Source organism: Pholis gunnellus (assembly GCF_910591455.1).
Source record: "Pholis gunnellus genome assembly, chromosome: 5".
Lineage (NCBI taxonomy): Eukaryota > Metazoa > Chordata > Actinopteri > Perciformes > Pholidae > Pholis > Pholis gunnellus.
The window spans coordinates 144,697-162,832 of NC_136531.1; the positions used below are offsets into that span (position 1 = coordinate 144,697).

General features: G+C 45.9%; 1 protein-coding gene across 3 annotated transcripts in view; it reads left to right on the forward strand.

Annotated features, from left to right (window-relative positions):
• Positions 1–18,136, forward strand: part of LOC306695593 (echinoderm microtubule-associated protein-like 6) — a gene marked incomplete at both ends in the record, with an annotated part of 30,063 nt that overhangs the window by 5,661 nt on the left and 6,266 nt on the right. The window contains 25 exons of one of the 3 annotated variants that reach the window (XM_079158878.1): positions 292–493; positions 632–769; positions 853–1,109; positions 1,248–1,457; positions 1,566–1,733; positions 3,959–4,065; positions 4,149–4,249; positions 4,368–4,554; positions 4,634–4,739; positions 5,416–5,509; positions 5,990–6,090; positions 6,180–6,382; positions 6,779–6,890; positions 6,992–7,119; positions 7,214–7,355; positions 11,720–11,872; positions 11,955–12,086; positions 12,592–12,680; positions 12,765–12,932; positions 13,010–13,211; positions 13,298–13,424; positions 13,567–13,645; positions 13,725–13,854; positions 13,940–14,038; positions 16,420–16,440. In XM_079158878.1, the coding sequence (XP_079015004.1) occupies positions 292–493; positions 632–769; positions 853–1,109; positions 1,248–1,457; positions 1,566–1,733; positions 3,959–4,065; positions 4,149–4,249; positions 4,368–4,554; positions 4,634–4,739; positions 5,416–5,509; positions 5,990–6,090; positions 6,180–6,382; positions 6,779–6,890; positions 6,992–7,119; positions 7,214–7,355; positions 11,720–11,872; positions 11,955–12,086; positions 12,592–12,680; positions 12,765–12,932; positions 13,010–13,211; positions 13,298–13,424; positions 13,567–13,645; positions 13,725–13,854; positions 13,940–14,038; positions 16,420–16,440 (3,456 nt within the window). Of the gene's footprint in view, positions 1–291; positions 494–631; positions 770–852; positions 1,110–1,247; positions 1,458–1,565; positions 1,746–3,958; positions 4,066–4,148; positions 4,250–4,367; positions 4,555–4,633; positions 4,740–5,415; positions 5,510–5,989; positions 6,091–6,179; positions 6,383–6,778; positions 6,891–6,991; positions 7,120–7,213; positions 7,356–11,719; positions 11,873–11,954; positions 12,087–12,591; positions 12,681–12,764; positions 12,933–13,009; positions 13,212–13,297; positions 13,429–13,566; positions 13,646–13,724; positions 13,855–13,939; positions 14,075–16,419; positions 16,441–18,136 lie in introns of those variants that run through there. The other 2 variants (XM_079158877.1, XM_079158879.1) reach the window with 2 other exon arrangements.

Genomic DNA, 18,136 nt, shown 5'->3' on the forward strand with positions numbered 1-18,136 from the left:
CTGATTTCAGACTTACCCGCCTAGACTGGGACCTGATTTCAGACTTACCCGTCTAGACTGGGACCTGATTTCAGACTTACCCGTCTAGACTGGGACCTGATTTCAGACTTACCCGTCTAGACTGGGACCTGACTTGGGACTTAAGTTACACCATTGGTCGGTCGAGTGTGGGAGTTTCCCTATTGGCTGTTCCTCTTTAAAAATGAATTAGCACGTACGGTCCTCGATCCAGCGTATTCACACGGTGGCCATTTTGTTTCCTGTTTCAGTCAGGTGTGCTCTTTGTTTCAGGTTTGTCGATCCGCAGCGTTTGCTGGAAGGCCGACAGGATCCTGGCGGGGACGCAGGACAGCGAGATCTTTGAGGTCATGGTGCGAGAGCGTGACAAACCGGTTCTGCTGATGCAGGGTCACAGCGAGGGCGAGCTGTGGGCGCTGGACCTGCACCCCAAACAACCGGTCGCTGTCACGGGGAGCGACGACCGCTCTGTCAGGTTGGTCTGAACCCACCAATGCTGGCTTATCCCTGTCTAGACTGGGACCTGACTTGGGACTTACCTGTCTAGACGACCGCTCTGTCAGGTTGGTCTGAACCCACCAATGAGTTCACCTCTCACCTGTCTGTCTCTCAGGCTGTGGAGTCTTCCTGACCACACTCTGCTGGCTCGCTGTAACATGGAGGAATCTGTCCGCAGTGTTTCCTTCAACAATGATGGCTCTCAACTTGCTCTGGGCATGAAGGACGGATCGTTCACCGTGCTGCGTGTCAGGTGACCTCACTTGTATAAAACCTCAGATTAAGGTTATTTTTATTTCCTAAGGAACTTGAGGTAACAAGCTTTTTTTTCTTCAGGGACATGACAGAGGTCGTGCACATCAAGGACAGGAAGGAAGTAATACATGAGCTGAAGTTTTCACCCGACGGTTCCTTCCTGGCAGTGGGATCGAACGACGGGATGGTGGACGTGTACGCCGTCGGTCAGCGTTACAAGAAGATGGGCGAGTGCAGCCGCTCGGCCTCCTTCATCACCCACCTGGATTGGTCGGTCGATAGCCGCTTCCTGCAGACTAACGACGGCGCCGGAGAGCGGCTCTTCTACAGGATGCCAGGTACCTTCAGACTCTGAGGCTCCGACACACGGAAACTCAAAGTGTTTACTTATTCAAGTAGTACTTTGGGACTTACCTGTCCAGACCTTTTGTTATCTCTCCGATACCCCTGACCTTTTGACGCCCTCCTGTCTTCAGCGGGTAAACTGGTTCCTAAAGAAGAGGCAAAGGGGATCCACTGGATGACTTGGACGGGCGTCATCGGTCCAGAGGTGAACGGCATCTGGCCCAAATACTCCAACATCACAAACGTGAACTCTGTGGACGCCAACTACAGCAGCGCCGTGCTGGTGACCGGAGACGACCTGGGCCTTCTCAAGCTCTTCAGATTCCCCTGCCTCAAGAAAGGCGGGTGTTTTTCCACGAACATAGACACCTTTTTTACCCATTTTTAGCTTATATATTATTTATTTCAGTCAGATCAGGGTATGAATTCAGTTCTTCTTCCTCAAACAGGTGCCAAATTCAAGAAGTACATCGGTCACTCCGCCCACGTGACGAACGTCCGTTGGTCCAACGACCTGCAGTGGGTCGTCAGCACCGGCGGAGCCGACCACGCCGTCTTCCAGTGGAGGTTCCTGCCTGAGGGCGTCATGAACGGCGTCCTGGAGCCCCTCCTCCAAGGTAACACCTTAGGTTCACCCTTCTAGGACCAGACTGGAGCCCCTCCTCCAAGGTAACACCTTAGGTAACCCTCCTAGGACCAGAAGTTACCTGGAGGTTCTAAAATCAGATGTGTTTACTTCCTTTTGGCTCCATTTGTTATCCCTAAATCACTATCTGTGACAGTATCGTTTGTTGTCCTTTAGGGCTGCAACAACGAATCGATAAAATCGATAAAAATCGATTATCAAAAGAGTTGGCAACGAATTTCATTATCGATTCGTTGTGTCGCGCGATTATTACGCCACTCAATAAGTCGCGGAGATGTTTGAGTGTTCACAGCAGCTCGGAATAACGGAACAGGACTCTGGTTCTGTAGCTGACGCTGACCGGCGTATAAACGTTGCCGTGACAACACCGGAAGTTGATTTACGCGATTTGTATTATTTTTAGTTTATTTCTGCAATTATAATAATTACATTTACTGCCATTTTGGGTACCTTGTGTTTAACTCGTAACCGTGCCGTTGTTTTACTTATGATAGACGAGCTTTTGTTTTTGTAACGTGACCATTAAACCGGAAGTTAAGCGGAGCTCAGAAAGATGAGAAATGGCGGGAGAAAACAGCGAACTTTTTCTTCCCCGTGTTATTCTACTGCTGGTCTACCAGAACACGGTGACGTTTATTCAGTTCACTCATTAAAGTGCTGTTATACGTGTAGGTGATGAGAGACAAGAGTATTTGTTTCTTTGTTGTTTGTACATGAAGCTGTTTTGTGTCTCTAGTTTTCCCGGTGTTTCCATGAGAGGACAATAATAAACGTGAACATCAGGAATAAGCGTGGACTCTTTATGACCAGTGTGGCTACAGGTTCTATTTTGTGGGTTTTTCTCTGAACTGGGGCCATGATTAAGAGGGACGGCCGGGGGAACCTCACCCGGCCCGGACACGGAAAGGATTGACAGATTGATGCTCTTTCGCCATTCTGTGTGTGGTGGTGCATGGCCGTTCTTAGTCGGTGGAGCGATTTGTCTGGTTAATTCCGATAACGAACGAGACTCCGGCATGCTAACTAGTTATGTGGCCCCGTGTGATCGGCGTCCAGCTTCTCAGAGGGACGAGTGGCGTTCAGCCACGAGATTAAGCAATAACAGGTCTGTGCCCTTAGATGTCTGGGGCTGCACGCGCGCCACACTGAGTGGATCAGCGTGTGTCTACCCTTGGCCGAGAGGCGTGGGTAACCCGCTGAACCCCACTCCTGATATTAGTCCATTTATTTTTTTAAATTATTACTTTAACAGCTCAGGGATGTTCGAGCAACCTGTTTGTGCACTTTCTGAAGATTTTTTGCACTGTGAGTTTGTTGTTTTGTCAGTTCTGTTTTTGAAAAAAGGGTTAGAAACTAATGCTTTTTTTTTTTAATCCGATTCATCGATTAATCGAACAAATAATCGACAGATTAATCGATTATTAAAATAATCGTTAGTTGCAGCCCTATTGTCCTTACTAACTTAGTAACCCTTAACCATCTGCAAATTACTATTTATGACTCCCGTAAATCACCATTGTTATCCCAGAACTGCTATCTGTAAATAATAATTAAACACCAGGACACGATTTCTATTTTAAAGAGAAAATTTGTTATCCCTAAAATTTTAAACCGCCGTGTATATGATCTATAAACACAAACAAAATAGTAAAAATGAGTTACCATTTGTTATGACATCTGTAAAACCTCATCCAACATCTGTATTCTATAAATTCTTCATTCGTTGTACCTAAACTTCTATTAACCGCTATCTGTGCACAATTTGTGTACTTATTTGTCCTCCCTAGATTACCATATAGCCCCAAAATCACCAACACAAAATGAATTGTCCTTGATTAAAAATCGTTACATTACTCTAACTCCACGACCATGTCTTTAAATTACAAGTCATCCATTTGGGGGGGGGGGGGGGGGTGTATATATTTATAATGTTTAATTTAACATTTGTTAACCCTAAATCCCTCATATTCAGTAAACACTGACTCACCATTTGTTAGTATTATTATTGCATCTGTGAACCTTATGTATAACATATGTATGCTCTTAAACACCAGTTTCCTACATTGCTATTGGTTATCCCTTCAGAGCTAATTTGAAACTGCACACAGAAACAGATGCATCTTCCCGGTTTAACAAAAAACAGAAATTTTAATTAGCGTATAATGAATGAGGTATTTTCCCGGTTGGTGTGTTCAGAGGGTTACGCCGACTCCAACAGCGGAGAGTCGGACTCTGACGTGTCGGACGTCCCGGAGCTCGACTCGGACATCGAACAGGAAGCTCAGACCAGCTATGAACGTCAGGTGACCCAAAAACAAACAAGTAACAATTTGCAAACAACCGGTCTGTCTGTCTGTCGGTCTGACTCACCTGTGTCTGTCTGCAGGTGTATAAGGAGGACCTGCCTCAGCTGAGGAACAAGCTGATTGGTTCCCTGAAGCGTCAGAAAGCTCCGGAGGAGGGGCTTCGTCTGCAGTTTGTTCACGGGTAAAAAACAACCTGTTGTGGTCTTTATTGTGGCGGTGCTGTTTCCTGCAGGTATCGGGGCTTTGACTGCCGTAACAACCTGTTGTGGTCTTTATTGTGGCGGTGCTGTTTCCTGCAGGTATCGGGGCTTTGACTGCCGTAACAACCTGTTCTACAGTCAGTCGGGGGAGGTGGTCTACCACGTGGCCGCCGTCGCCGTCGTTTACAACCGGCTTCAGCACAGTCAGAGGTTTTACCTCGGCCACGACGACGACATCCTCAGCCTCACCGTCCACCCGCTCAAAGACTACGTGGCCTCTGCACAGGTACGCCCCCGCCAATCAGAGCTCAGCATGTTACCGTCAGACTGACTGAGTGTTTCTGATTGGCTGTCTGTGTGTTCAGGTGGGCAGAGACCCGGCTGTCCACGTCTGGGACATACAGACTCTGAAGTGTCTGTCTCTGCTAAAGGGACACCACAGCAGAGGGGTGTGTGCCCTGGAGTTCACAGGTACACTCACTGCACTGTGCACCATTTGGTATCCCTGAATCACCACATGCATTACATAAATCACCTGCTTATCTTTAATCATTTGTTTCCCCAAATCATCCTTTGTTATCCGTGATCTCTGTCTCTTGTATATCTGTGTCTCTTGTATCTCTGTGTCTCTTGTATCTCTGTCTCTTGTATCTCTGTCTCTTGTATCTCTGTGTCTCTTGTATCTCTGTATCTTGTATCTCTGTATCTTGTATCTCTGTCTCTTGTATCTCTGTATCTCTTGTATATCTGTCTCTTGTATCTCTGTATCTTGTATCTCTGTGTCTCTTGTATCTCTGTCTCTTGTATCTCTGTATCTTGTATATCTGTGTCTCTTGTATCTCTGTATCTTGTATCTCTGTGTCTCTTGTATCTCTGTATCTTGTATCTCTGTGTCTCTTGTATCTCTGTCTCTTGTATCTCTGTATCTCTTGTATATCTGTGTCTCTTGTATCTCTGTGTCTCTTGTATCTCTGTCTCTTGTATCTCTGTATCTTGTATATCTGTGTCTCTTGTATCTCTGTATCTTGTATCTCTGTATCTCTTGTATCTCTGTATCTTGTATATCTGTGTCTCTTGTATCTCTGTCTCTTGTATCTCTGTGTCTCTTGTATCTCTGTACATCTGTGTCTCTGTCTTTGTGTCTCAGCGGACGGGAAGAGTTTGGTCTCGGTTGGAATTGATGAATTTCACTCCATCGTCATCTGGGACTGGAAGAAAGGAGAGAGACTGGCCAAGGCCAGGTACACCTGCACACCTGAGAACTACCTGTCTGCTTCACCTGCAGAAGTCATGTGGAGAGAGACCTGAACAAAACCTGAACCATTTATTGAGATACAACTGATGTTCTGTTAGTTTGTTTGGACTCAAACCAACAGTGAATGTTTCTACTAACAAGTATCCTGATAGAGCTTCATTCAAACTCATCAATGAGCTTCACTGTTGTTCCTTCATCACCATCATCATCGTCACATTGTAGTTTATTCTGACAATCACACATACAGATACTCACCAGAACCAAATGTGGATTCATCCGCCGCTGAAAATAGTCCCAAAAAATCATTATTTGCTCCTGTTGGTTTGATAAGAACTGCAGTAAATTACTGATTTTAAAGATTTAAGTCTTCAGTAGGAACCAAAGAGCCACAGACAGGAAGTGAGACCAACATGTAATAAAATCTAGAATAACAGCAACACTTTAACCTTCTTCTCTGTCTCTTCAGGGGTCATAAAGACAAAACCTTCGTGGTGAAGAGTAACCCGTTCAGGATGGACAAACTGGTGACTGTCGGCATGAAACACATCAAGTTCTGGCAACATTCAGGTAATCTTCCTGTTCGTCTCTTACCTTTCACAATAAAAGCCCCAGACATGTCCACTGTGTAACGGATTACATGTGTGCAAACCTTTTAGGTGGCGGTCTGACGTTCAAACGGGGGATTTTCGGGAACCTGGGGAAGCAGGAGACGATGATGTCGGCGTGTTACGGTCGATCGGAGGACCTGGTCTTCTCTGGAGCCACCAACGGAGACGTTTACATCTGGAGAGACACCACGCTCATCAAGACCATCAAAGCCCACGACGGCCCCGTGTTCGCCATGTGCTCCCTGGACAAGGTAACACCTGGGTCACATGAGACACATGGGTCACCTGGGACACCTGGGACACATGGGACACATGGGACACATGGGTCACATGAGACACATGGGACACCTGGGACACATGGGTCACCTGGGACACATGGGTCACCTGGGACACATGGGACACCTGGGACACATGGGACAAGTCGTAAAGTTACACAAAGTTGTATTATGAGAAAAAGATTTAAATGTAATGAGAAAAAGATTACAATGAAATATTAATATTATTATTAGTTAGATTACATTGACACAAAAAGTGGATCATTGTAATCGTAGAAATTATTTTCCAGTAGAATTAAAAATAATTTCAAACATTAAGATAAAATATGATTATTGATCGGTGATGTTTCCCGTGTTGCCTTCACTGTCCAGGGTTTCGTGACGGGGGGGAAGGACGGCGTGGTGGAGCTCTGGGACGACATGTTCGAGAGGTGTTTGAAGACGTACGCCATCAAGAGAGCCGCTCTGTCTCCCTCCTCTAAAGGTATCACTGTCTTCTCTTTTTCATGATGCTTTTATAACTCATGAGACACCCGGGACACCGGGGACACTAATGGTCTGGTTTGTGTGGTGGTTGTGGATCAGGTCTGCTGCTGGAGGACAACCCGTCCATCAGAGCCATCACTCTGGGTCACGGTCACATCCTGCTGGGAACCAAGAACGGAGAAATCCTCGAGATTGACAAGAGCGGACCGATGACGCTGCTGGTTCAGGTCAGACGGGTTCTATTAACCTTATCACCTGACCACCTGACCAAATGTTGTCTGTGAGGCGTTTACTGACTGCAGGTGTTCATGTTGTGTTCAGGGTCACATGGAGGGGGAGGTGTGGGGTTTGGCAGCTCACCCTCTACTTCCTGTCTGCGCCACCGTCAGCGACGACAAAACTCTGAGGATCTGGGAGCTGTCGGCCAATCACCGCATGGTCGCTGTCCGCAAACTCAAGAAAGGTGAGAATATAAACCTGTTTAACACATGTGTTTTACACAGGTAACACACACAGGTAACACACACAGGTAACACACACAGGTAACACACACAGGTAACACGCACAGGTAACACGCACAGGTAACGCATACGTGTTACCTGTGTGTGTTACCTGTGCTTGTTACCCGTGTGTGTTACCTGTGTGTGTTACCTGTGCGTGTTACCTGTGCTTGTTACATGTGTGTGTGTGTTACCTGTGATTGTTACCTGTGCTTGTTACCTGTGTGTGTGTGTGTGTGTTACCTGTGCTTGTTACATGTGTGTGTGTGTTACCTGTGCGTGTTACCTGTGCTTGTTACCTGTGTGTGTTACATGTGTGTGTGTGTTACCTGTGTGTGTTACCTGTGTGTGTGTGTGTTACCTGTGTGTGTTACCTGTGTGTGTGTGTGTGTGTGTGTGTTACCTGTGTGTGTTACCTGTGTGTGTTACCTGTGTGTGTGTGTGTGTGTGTGTGTTACCTGTGTGTGTTACCTGTGCTTGTTACCTGTGTGTGTTACCTGTGTGTGTTACCTGTGTGTGTTACCTGTGTGTGTTACCTGTGCTTGTTACCTGTGCGTGTTACCTGTGCTTGTTACCTGTGTGTGTTACCTGTGTGTGTGTGTGTGTGTGTGCGTGTTACCTGTGTGTGTGTGTTACCTGTGTGTGTTACCTGTGCTTGTTACCTGTGCTTGTTACCTGTGTGTGTTACCTGTGTGTGTGTGTGTGTGTGTGCGTGTTACCTGTGTGTGCGTGTTACCTGTGCTTGTTACCTGTGTGTGTGTGTGTGTGTGTGTGCGTGTTACCTGTGCTTGTTACCTGTGCTTGTTACCTGTGTGTGTGTGTGTGTGTGTGTGTGCGTGTTACCTGTGCTTGTTACCTGTGTGTGTTACCTGTGTGTGTTACCTGTGTGTGTTACCTGTGTGTGTTACCTGTGCTTGTTACCTGTGTGTGTTACCTGTGCTTGTTACCTGTGCGTGTTACCTGTGCTTGTTACCTGTGTGTGTTACCTGTGTGTGTGTGTGTGTGTGCGTGTTACCTGTGTGTGTGTGTTACCTGTGTGTGTTACCTGTGCTTGTTACCTGTGCTTGTTACCTGTGTGTGTTACCTGTGTGTGTGTGTGTGTGTGTGTGCGTGTTACCTGTGTGTGCGTGTTACCTGTGCTTGTTACCTGTGTGTGTGTGTGTGTGTGTGTGTGTGTGTGTGCGTGTTACCTGTGCTTGTTACCTGTGCTTGTTACCTGTGTGTGTGTGTGTGTGTGTGTGTGCGTGTTACCTGTGCTTGTTACCTGTGTGTGTTACCTGTGTGTGTTACCTGTGTGTGTTACCTGTGTGTGTTACCTGTGCTTGTTACCTGTGTGTGTTACCTGTGTGTGTTACCTGTGCTTGTTACCTGTGCGTGTTACCTGTGCTTGTTACCTGTGTGTGTTACCTGTGTGTGTGTGTGTGTGTGTGTGCGTGTTACCTGTGTGTGTGTGTTACCTGTGTGTGTTACCTGTGCTTGTTACCTGTGCTTGTTACCTGTGTGTGTTACCTGTGTGTGTGTGTGTGTGTGTGTGTGCGTGTTACCTGTGCTTGTTACCTGTGTGTGTGTGTGTGTGTGTGTGTGTGCGTGTTACCTGTGCTTGTTACCTGTGCTTGTTACCTGTGTGTGTGTGTGTGTGTGTGTGCGTGTTACCTGTGCTTGTTACCTGTGCTTGTTACCTGTGCTTGTTACCTGTGCTTGTTACCTGTGCTCGTTACCTGTGTGTGTTACCTGTGTGTGTTACCTGTGTGTGTTACCTGTGCTTGTTACCTGTGTGTGTGTGTGTGTGTGTGTGTGTGTGTGTGTGTGTTACCTGTGCTTGTTACCTGTGTGTGTGTGTGTGTGTGTGGGTGTGTTACCTGTGTGTGTGTGTGTGTGTGTGTTACCTGTGCTTGTTACCTGTGTGTGTGTGTTACCTGTGTGTGTGTGTGTGTGTGTGTGTGTGTGTGTGTGTTACCTGTGTGCTTGTTACCTGTGCGTGTTACCTGTGTGTGTTACCTGTGTGTGTGTGTTACCTGTGCGTGTTACCTGTGTGTGTGTGTGTGTGTTACCTGTGTGTGTGTGTGTTACCTGTGTGCTTGTTACCTGTGCGTGTTACCTGTGTGTGTTACCTGTGTGTGTGTGTGTGTTACATGTGTGTGTGTGTTACCTGTGTGTGTGTTACCTGTGCGTGTTACCTGTGTGTGTTACCTGTGTGTGTTACCTGTGTGTGTTACCTGTGCTTGTTACCTGTGCGTGTTACCTGTGCTTGTTACCTGTGTGTGTTACCTGTGTGTGTGTGTGTGTGTGTGCGTGTTACCTGTGTGTGTGTGTGTGTGTGTTACCTGTGTGTGTTACCTGTGCTTGTTACCTGTGCTTGTTACCTGTGTGTGTTACCTGTGTGTGTGTGTGTGTGTGTGTGTGCGTGTTACCTGTGTGTGCGTGTTACCTGTGCTTGTTACCTGTGTGTGTGTGTGTGTGTGTGTGTGTGTGTGTGTGTGCGTGTTACCTGTGCTTGTTACCTGTGCTTGTTACCTGTGTGTGTGTGTGTGTGTGTGTGTGTGCGTGTTACCTGTGCTTGTTACCTGTGCTTGTTACCTGTGCTCGTTACCTGTGTGTGTTACCTGTGTGTGTTACCTGTGTGTGTTACCTGTGCTTGTTACCTGTGTGTGTGTGTGTGTGTGTGTGTGTGTGTGTGTGTGTGTGTGTGTGTTACCTGTGTGTGTTACCTGTGCTCGTTACCTGTGTGTGTTACCTGTGCTTGTTACCTGTGTGTGTTACCTGTGCTCGTTACCTGTGTGTGTTACCTGTGCTTGTTACCTGTGTGTGTGTGTGTGTTACCTGTGTGTGTTACCTGTGCTCGTTACCTGTGTGTGTTACCTGTGCTTGTTTCCTGTGTGTGTTACCTGTGCTCGTTACCTGTGTGTGTTACCTGTGCTTGTTACCTGTGTGTGTGTGTGTGTGTGTGTGTGTGTGTTACCTGTGTGTGTTACCTGTGCTCGTTACCTGTGTGTGTTACCTGTGCTTGTTACCTGTGTGTGTTACCTGTGTGTGTGTGTGTGTGTGTTACCTGTGTGTGTTACCTGTGCTCGTTACCTGTGTGTGTTACCTGTGCTTGTTACCTGTGTGTGTTACCTGTGCTCGTTACCTGTGTGTGTTACCTGTGCTTGTTACCTGTGTGTGTGTGTGTGTGTGTGTGTGTGTGTGTGTGTGTTACCTGTGTGTGTTACCTGTGTGTGTTACCTGTGCTCGTTACCTGTGTGTGTTACCTGTGCTTGTTACGTGTGTGTTACCTGTGCTCGTTACCTGTGTGTGTTACCTGTGCTTGTTACCTGTGTGTGTGTGTGTGTGTGTGTGTGTGTGTGTTACCTGTGTGTGTTACCTGTGCTCGTTACCTGTGTGTGTTACCTGTGCTTGTTACCTGTGTGTGTTACCTGTGCTTGTTTCCTGTGTGTGTTACCTGTGCTCGTTACCTGTGTGTGTTACCTGTGCTCGTTACCTGTGTGTGTTACCTGTGTGTGTTACCTGTGTGTGTTACCTGTGCTTGTTACCTGTGTGTGTGTGTGTGTGTGTGTTACCTGTGTGTGTTACCTGTGCTCGTTACCTGTGTGTGTTACCTGTGCTTGTTACCTGTGTGTGTTACCTGTGTGTGTTACCTGTGTGTGTGTGTGTGTGTGTGTTACCTGTGTGTGTTACCTGTGCTCGTTACCTGTGTGTGTTACCTGTGCTTGTTACCTGTGTGTGTTACCTGTGCTCGTTACCTGTGTGTGTTACCTGTGCTTGTTACCTGTGTGTGTGTGTGTGTGTGTGTGTGTGTGTGTGTGTGTGTTACCTGTGTGTGTTACCTGTGTGTGTTACCTGTGCTCGTTACCTGTGTGTGTTACCTGTGCTTGTTACCTGTGTGTGTTACCTGTGCTCGTTACCTGTGTGTGTTACCTGTGCTTGTTACCTGTGTGTGTGTGTGTGTGTGTGTGTGTGTGTGTGTGTGTTACCTGTGTGTGTTACCTGTGCTCGTTACCTGTGTGTGTTACCTGTGCTTGTTACCTGTGTGTGTTACCTGTGCTTGTTACCTGTGTGTTACCTGTGCTCGTTACCTGTGTGTGTTACCTGTGCTCGTTACCTGTGTGTGTTACCTGTGTGTGTTACCTGTGTGTGTTACCTGTGTGTGTTACCTGTGCTTGTTACCTGTGTGTGTTACCTGTGCTCGTTACCTGTGTGTGTTACCTGTGCTCGTTACCTGTGTGTGTTACCTGTGCTTGTTACCTGTGTGTGTGTGTGTGTGTGTGTGTGTGTGTGTGTTACCTGTGCTCGTTACCTGTGTGTGTTACCTGTGCTTGTTACCTGTCAGGTGGGCGGTGCTGTGCCTTCTCTCCTGACGGTAAAGCTCTGGCTGTCGGTCTGAACGACGGCAGTTTCCTGGTGGTGAACGCCGACACGTTGGAGGACATGGTGACCTTCCACCACCGCAGGGAGCTCATCTCAGACGTCCGCTTCTCCCAAGGTACCTGAACTCAGCACAGAGGTGAGGATGAAAGTGATTGGTCCGTCTGTGATGAGGTCACATGAGCTCTGTGTGTTTTTAGATGCAGGGAAGTACCTGGCTGTGGCCTCCCACGACTCCTTTGTGGACATCTACAACGTCCTGACCAGCAAGAGAGTCGGCATCTGTAAAGGAGCCGGCAGCTTCATCACACACATCGACTGGGACTCTCGAGGTGAACGCACTCAAAGATTAGCTGTTGAGGAGAAATACACTTGTACATAGAAGAGACATAAAAACATACAACGGCGTATTAGAAACAGAGCTGGAGGAGGGAGGAAGTATTCAGAGAGAACTCTCAGATGTCAAGAAACGACACACACGTTAGTGAGGAAGAGCATCATGAAGGATTATCATCATCACCTGTCCACTGTGTTTTGATGATAAAATGGAGCTTCTGGGTTAAAATCACCAGTTTATGATGTTTACAATAACAACATTTATATCATTTGATCAGGTCGTCCACATCAAACATGGCGTCATGAGGTTGATTTAACCTTGAGTTATTTTTCTCATAAATTTAAGACTTTTATCTTGAAGGTTCTAAGCTTTTATTATGTAATATTACCCTCCTCCTCCTCCGGCTCTGTCATTTCTTTTTCTGTTTTTAACTTCAATGGTCCTGATAAAACATGTTGTCTCAGTCCTGTGATGCTTCATGGACGTTTGTCCTTCCTCAGGTAAACTGCTGCAGGTGAACACCGGAGCCAAAGAGCAGCTGTTCTTTGAGGCTCCACGAGGACGCCAGCAGAACATCAGTGTGGTGGAGGTCAGTCGGTGTGGAATGATTCACATCAGGGTTGTTTATATATAATATAATAGATACACATTTGTATATTTGTGTGTTTTCCAGTTTGAGAAGCTGGACTGGGCGAGCTGGACGTCCGTTCTGGGTCCGACCTGTGAGGGAATATGGCCGACGCTCAGTTTCGTTAACGCCGCTTCGCTCACCAGAGATCGCAAACTGCTCGCTACCGGAGACGACTTCGGCTTCCTCAAACTGTTCAGCTTCCCGTCCAGAGTGAGAACCGTCTGATGATGCTTCTTTTATGGTGACTTCTTCTCTTTCTGACTTTTCCTCTGCTCTGACCCTCTCAGGGCCAGTTTGCCAGGTTTAAGAAGTACGTGGGTCACAGCACCAACGTGACCAACGTCCGCTGGTCCAACGACGACTCCGTGCTGCTGTCGGTGGGCGGAGCCGACACGGCGCTGATGATCTGGACCAGAGAGCCGGCCGGTCACAAAGAGAGCAAAGCTGTGGACAGCGAGGAGTCTGACGACGACACGGAGGAGGACGGAGGTAACGCGTAACGAGACCACGGAGACTTTTATTCTGAAAATCTCCCCTCAGTGATCTCAACCGTGAACTCGTCGTTGTGTTTTCAGGGTACGACAGCGATGTGGCTCGAGAGAAGGTGGTGGACTACGTCACCAAGATCTACTCTGCCAGCATCAGGAACATGTCAGGAACCAGACCTCACCTGCAGCTCAAAGAGCTACCTGTGGAGGAGAGGTGATCAGATGATGGCTCACACACACAGAGACCACACACACACACACACACACACACACACACACACACACACACACACACACACACACACACACACAGTGCTTCACCATCTGAATTTGTTCTGAACCTGTCTCCTCTTCAGGCCTCCTGTGAGTCGAGCTGCTCCGCTGCCCGACAAACTCTTGAAGAACAATGTGATGAAGAAGAAGAAGGTGGTGGAGGTCAGTCCGAACCCTGTGTACCGTCCGGTCCGCTGACATGTGACTTCACTTCAAACAGCTGATCGTATCTCGTTTTCAGGAGCTGTTGTTGGAGCACGTCTTCGGCTACAGAGGCTTCGACTGTCGCAACAACCTGCATTACCTCAACGACGGCGCTGACATCATCTTCCACACCGCTGCTGCCGTGGTCGTCCAGAACCTGTCGGCCGGTCAGTTCAGCCCTCAGACCGGGTCTCTATTGGTAAATGTTGTTGCTGATGATGACATCACACCACCTGCTTCCTGTCCTGACAGGAACCCAGAGTTTCTACCTGGAACACACTGACGACATCCTCTGTCTGACCGTCAATCAACACCCAAAGTACCAAAACATCATTGCTACGGGACAGATTGGTGAGCAAGCAAAGCAACCACAAAGAGACCCAAATCAACCACAAAGAGACTCAAAACAACCACAAAGAGACTCAAAGCAACCACAAAGAGACCCAAAACAACCACATAGACTCAAAACAACCACAAAGAGACTCAAAACAACCACATAGACTCAAAACAACCACATAGACCCAAAGCAACCACAAAGAGACTCAAAACAACCACATAGACACAAAACAACCACAAAGAGACTCAAAACAACCACAAAGACACAAAACAACCACAAAGAGACCCAAAACAACCACATAGACTCAAAGCAACCACAAAGAGACTCAAAACAACCACATAGACACAAAACAACCACAAAGAGACCCAAAACAACCACATAGACACAAAACAACCACATAGACTCAAAACAACCACAAAGAGACTCAAAACAACCACATATACACAAAACAACCACAAAGAGACTCAAAACAACCACAAAGACACAAAACAACCACAAAGAGACTCAAAGCAACCACAAAGAGACCCAAAACAACCACATAGACACAAAACAACCACAAAGAGACTCAAAGCAACCACAAAGAGACCCAAAACAACCACATAGACACAAAACAACCACAAAGAGACCCAAAACAACCACATAGACACAAAACAACCACAAAGAGACTCAAAACAACCACAAAGACACAAAACAACCACATAGACACAAAACAACCACAAAGACACTCAAAGCAACCACAAAGAGACTCAAAACAACCACATAGACACAAAACAACCACATAGACTCAAAACAACCACATAGACACAAAACAACCACATAGACTCAAAACAACCACATAGACTCAAAACAACCACATAGACACAAAACAACCACATAGACTCAAAACAACCACATAGACTCAAAACAACCACATAGACACAAAACAACCACATAGACCCAAAGCAACCACAAATAGACCCAAAACAACCACAAAGAGACACAAAACAACCACAAAGAGACTCAAAACAACCACAAAGACACAAAACAACCACAAAGACACAAAACAACCACTAAGAGACCCAAAACAACCACAAAGAGACTCAAAACAACCACAAAGACACACAACAACCACAAAGAGACTCAAAGCAACCACAAAGAGACCCAAAACAACCACATAGACACAAAACAACCACAAAGAGACCCAAAACAACCACAAAGACACAAAACAACCACTAAGAGACCAAAAACAACCACAAAGAGACTCAAAGCAACCACAAAGAGACTCAAAACAACCACATAGACACAAAACAACCACAAAGAGACTCAAAACAACCACAAAGACACAAAACAACCACATAGACCAGGGGTGGCCAACCCGCGGCTCGCGAGCCGCATGCGGCTCTTTGCCCGGTTTCATGCGGCTCTTACGTTCATATCGAAGTTTGTATTTGTGTTTTTTTAATGTTCGTGTTCGCTTCGCTTGAGTTAAATACGGTATTTTCGTCAAACGCGCATGTGCGGCCACAGATTACGTTCCTCGTCGACCCATTTAACGCCGAGACGGACTGTTTGAAAGCCCCGCTTTAAGTAAAAATGTAAAAGTCGGACAATTTACAAATATCCGTTGTATCGCGCAAGGCGGAGCTCCTCCCCGATCCGCACGCGCCGCGCACACCTCCACCAGCGTATGTGACAGCAGCAGCAGCAGCAGCAGCCACCCTCCCCGCCGACGAAGAAGGAGCAGCAGCACCCCCCCCCCCCGCCGACAACCGGCCCTTTGGGGGCAACCATGATGCTGATGTGGCCCCAGAGCGACAATGAGTTTGACACCCCTGGTGTACACAATGTTCATTGTTGAAAATGACTGGCCTGTGGTCTTAGGAGTCAATTTCTGTCATTATCATATTGGTGTGTGACATTTACAATAAATCTGGCTGAGCAAAGGTATGTGTGTGTGTGAGGAAGGGATAGGGTGATGTTCATGTGTGCCCATGTGTATGATGTGGCTCTTTGCGGTAACACAGTAAAAAATGTGGCTCTTGGTCTCTGACTGGTTGGCCACCCCTGACATAGACACAAAACAACCACAAAGAGACTCAAAACAACCGCAAAGACACAAAACAACCGCATAGACACAAAACAACCACAAAGAGACTCAAAGCAACCACAAAGAGACTCAAAACAACCACAAAGAGATGATATTTTAATTGTCTCGTCTGCTCCTGTTTTAAATTCTCTCTAGTTTAAGAATGGACCAGTATTTACAGAGTAGAGATACAAGCAGAGCTCACACTTTGTGTTTATACAGATAAACAGCCATGTTGTTCTCATGCATGATCGGACTGCTTTTTTGTCCATTTGCACTTCTTTTCTTTTCCACTGCTTCCTCATTGTCACCGCCTCACCTCATCACCAGGTGACATGGCTGACCTGCCAGGTAAGTCTGCTGTCACTCAGCATCACTGATCATCCACACACTTTCTGTTGACATCCATGTGGAGAACTCAATGTTTAATGTGTTGGTGTCGTGTGCTGTCGGGGTGTAGAGGTTGAAGTGTCCGGTGAGTATCAGCAGCCAGGTTCCCGTTCAGGTCTGGTTCATCTGTTTGTAGCCCCCCCAGAGACCAAGTCCACACTAATGTGGATTCAGATGAAACCAAAGCTTCTTTGTGAAATCTATTCACACTAAACCAAAGACAACTGAACTTTTGAAAGACTTCCTGTCTCCTTCAACTTCCCGTGAGCTCTGCTATTTACTATCTTATGGAGCTAAATCCAGGTCAAACGTTTTGTTCATTTGAAAAAAGAATTTGAACCTGAAAGTTCAAGTTGTGGTCTTGAACACAAAATACAGCAATGTATTCAAAATAAAAATAAGTGAATGAAAATTTGTTTGGGGTTGAATATAATTTTTATTCAGTTCTGGAATTTTTTTGAATACATTTTCTTTTTTCATTTTTCACTTTCACATATATTTTGGTATTTGAGTTCTTATATTTTTCAGATTTTATATTTTCAGATTCAAATCTTTTTTTTTTCGGTTTCAAATCTTTTTTTCAGTTCAGACATTTGACCCTGATCTGGCGTGGGGGGCGTGTCATCAACTGAGAGGGGCGTGTCTTCATGAATGACAGCATAACAAAGAACTTGCTCAACCACGTTGCCTGTAAATCTGAAACTGAAAAATATAAGAACTCAAATATCAAAATATATATGAAAGTAAAAAATGAAAAAAGAAAGTGTATTCAAAAAAATTCCAGAACTGAATCAAAATTATATTCAACCCCAAACAAATTTTCATTCACTTATTTTTATTTTGAATACATTGCTGTATTTTTCAATGTTCAAGACCACAACTTGAACTTTCAGGTTCAAAATTTGAACAAAAGTTTTGACCTGGATTTAGCTCCATACTATCTCAGCTGATGATGTTTAACAGAAACCACAGCGAGGGAAATGTGAAAGTTAATCTTTTAAACAAGTTTTGGAAAACGGGTTGAAATAATGTTGTTGCACTAGCAATAAGGAAAAAGACGAGGCCTCTTTGATGCCGTCTTAAAGGGCTCAAAGGGGAAATGAACAGAATATTTCCACAACATGTCGCTCAGGATTTCATTTTGAATCTGAAAACATTAGTGTGGATGGTTAACCTTTTTGCATACAATGTTTTCAAATGTGTCCATTTTAGAGTGAGCATGGCAGTAGAGAGACTAAAGCCTTGCTTAGCAGCTCTTATTAGCATGCTAAGGTAGCCGCATTATGGTTCTGTTACTGTATGTGGTGTCTGTACTGTCAGTGGTGAGACTGGGATTCAGTCTTATTAACCTCTACAGCCGTGATCACATGGGACCATGAACATCTACAGTAAATGTAGATGTTCATGGTCCCCAGAGGATGAATCCAATGATGTATTTATATAGTACAATTAAAAAATAAACACAAAATGAAATATAGAACTATATTGTGGTAACTGAGGGGACTAAAGAAGAAGGTAGACTGTTCTGGAAAAAAGGTCTGATCACATTCGGAGGAGAAGCTGAGGAATCAAATGGATGTCGAAGAGGAATTACAAATTTGGAGATTGAAGAAAAAGCAAAAGCCATTTCAGGTGAAACACCAGAGGCCCTAAACTA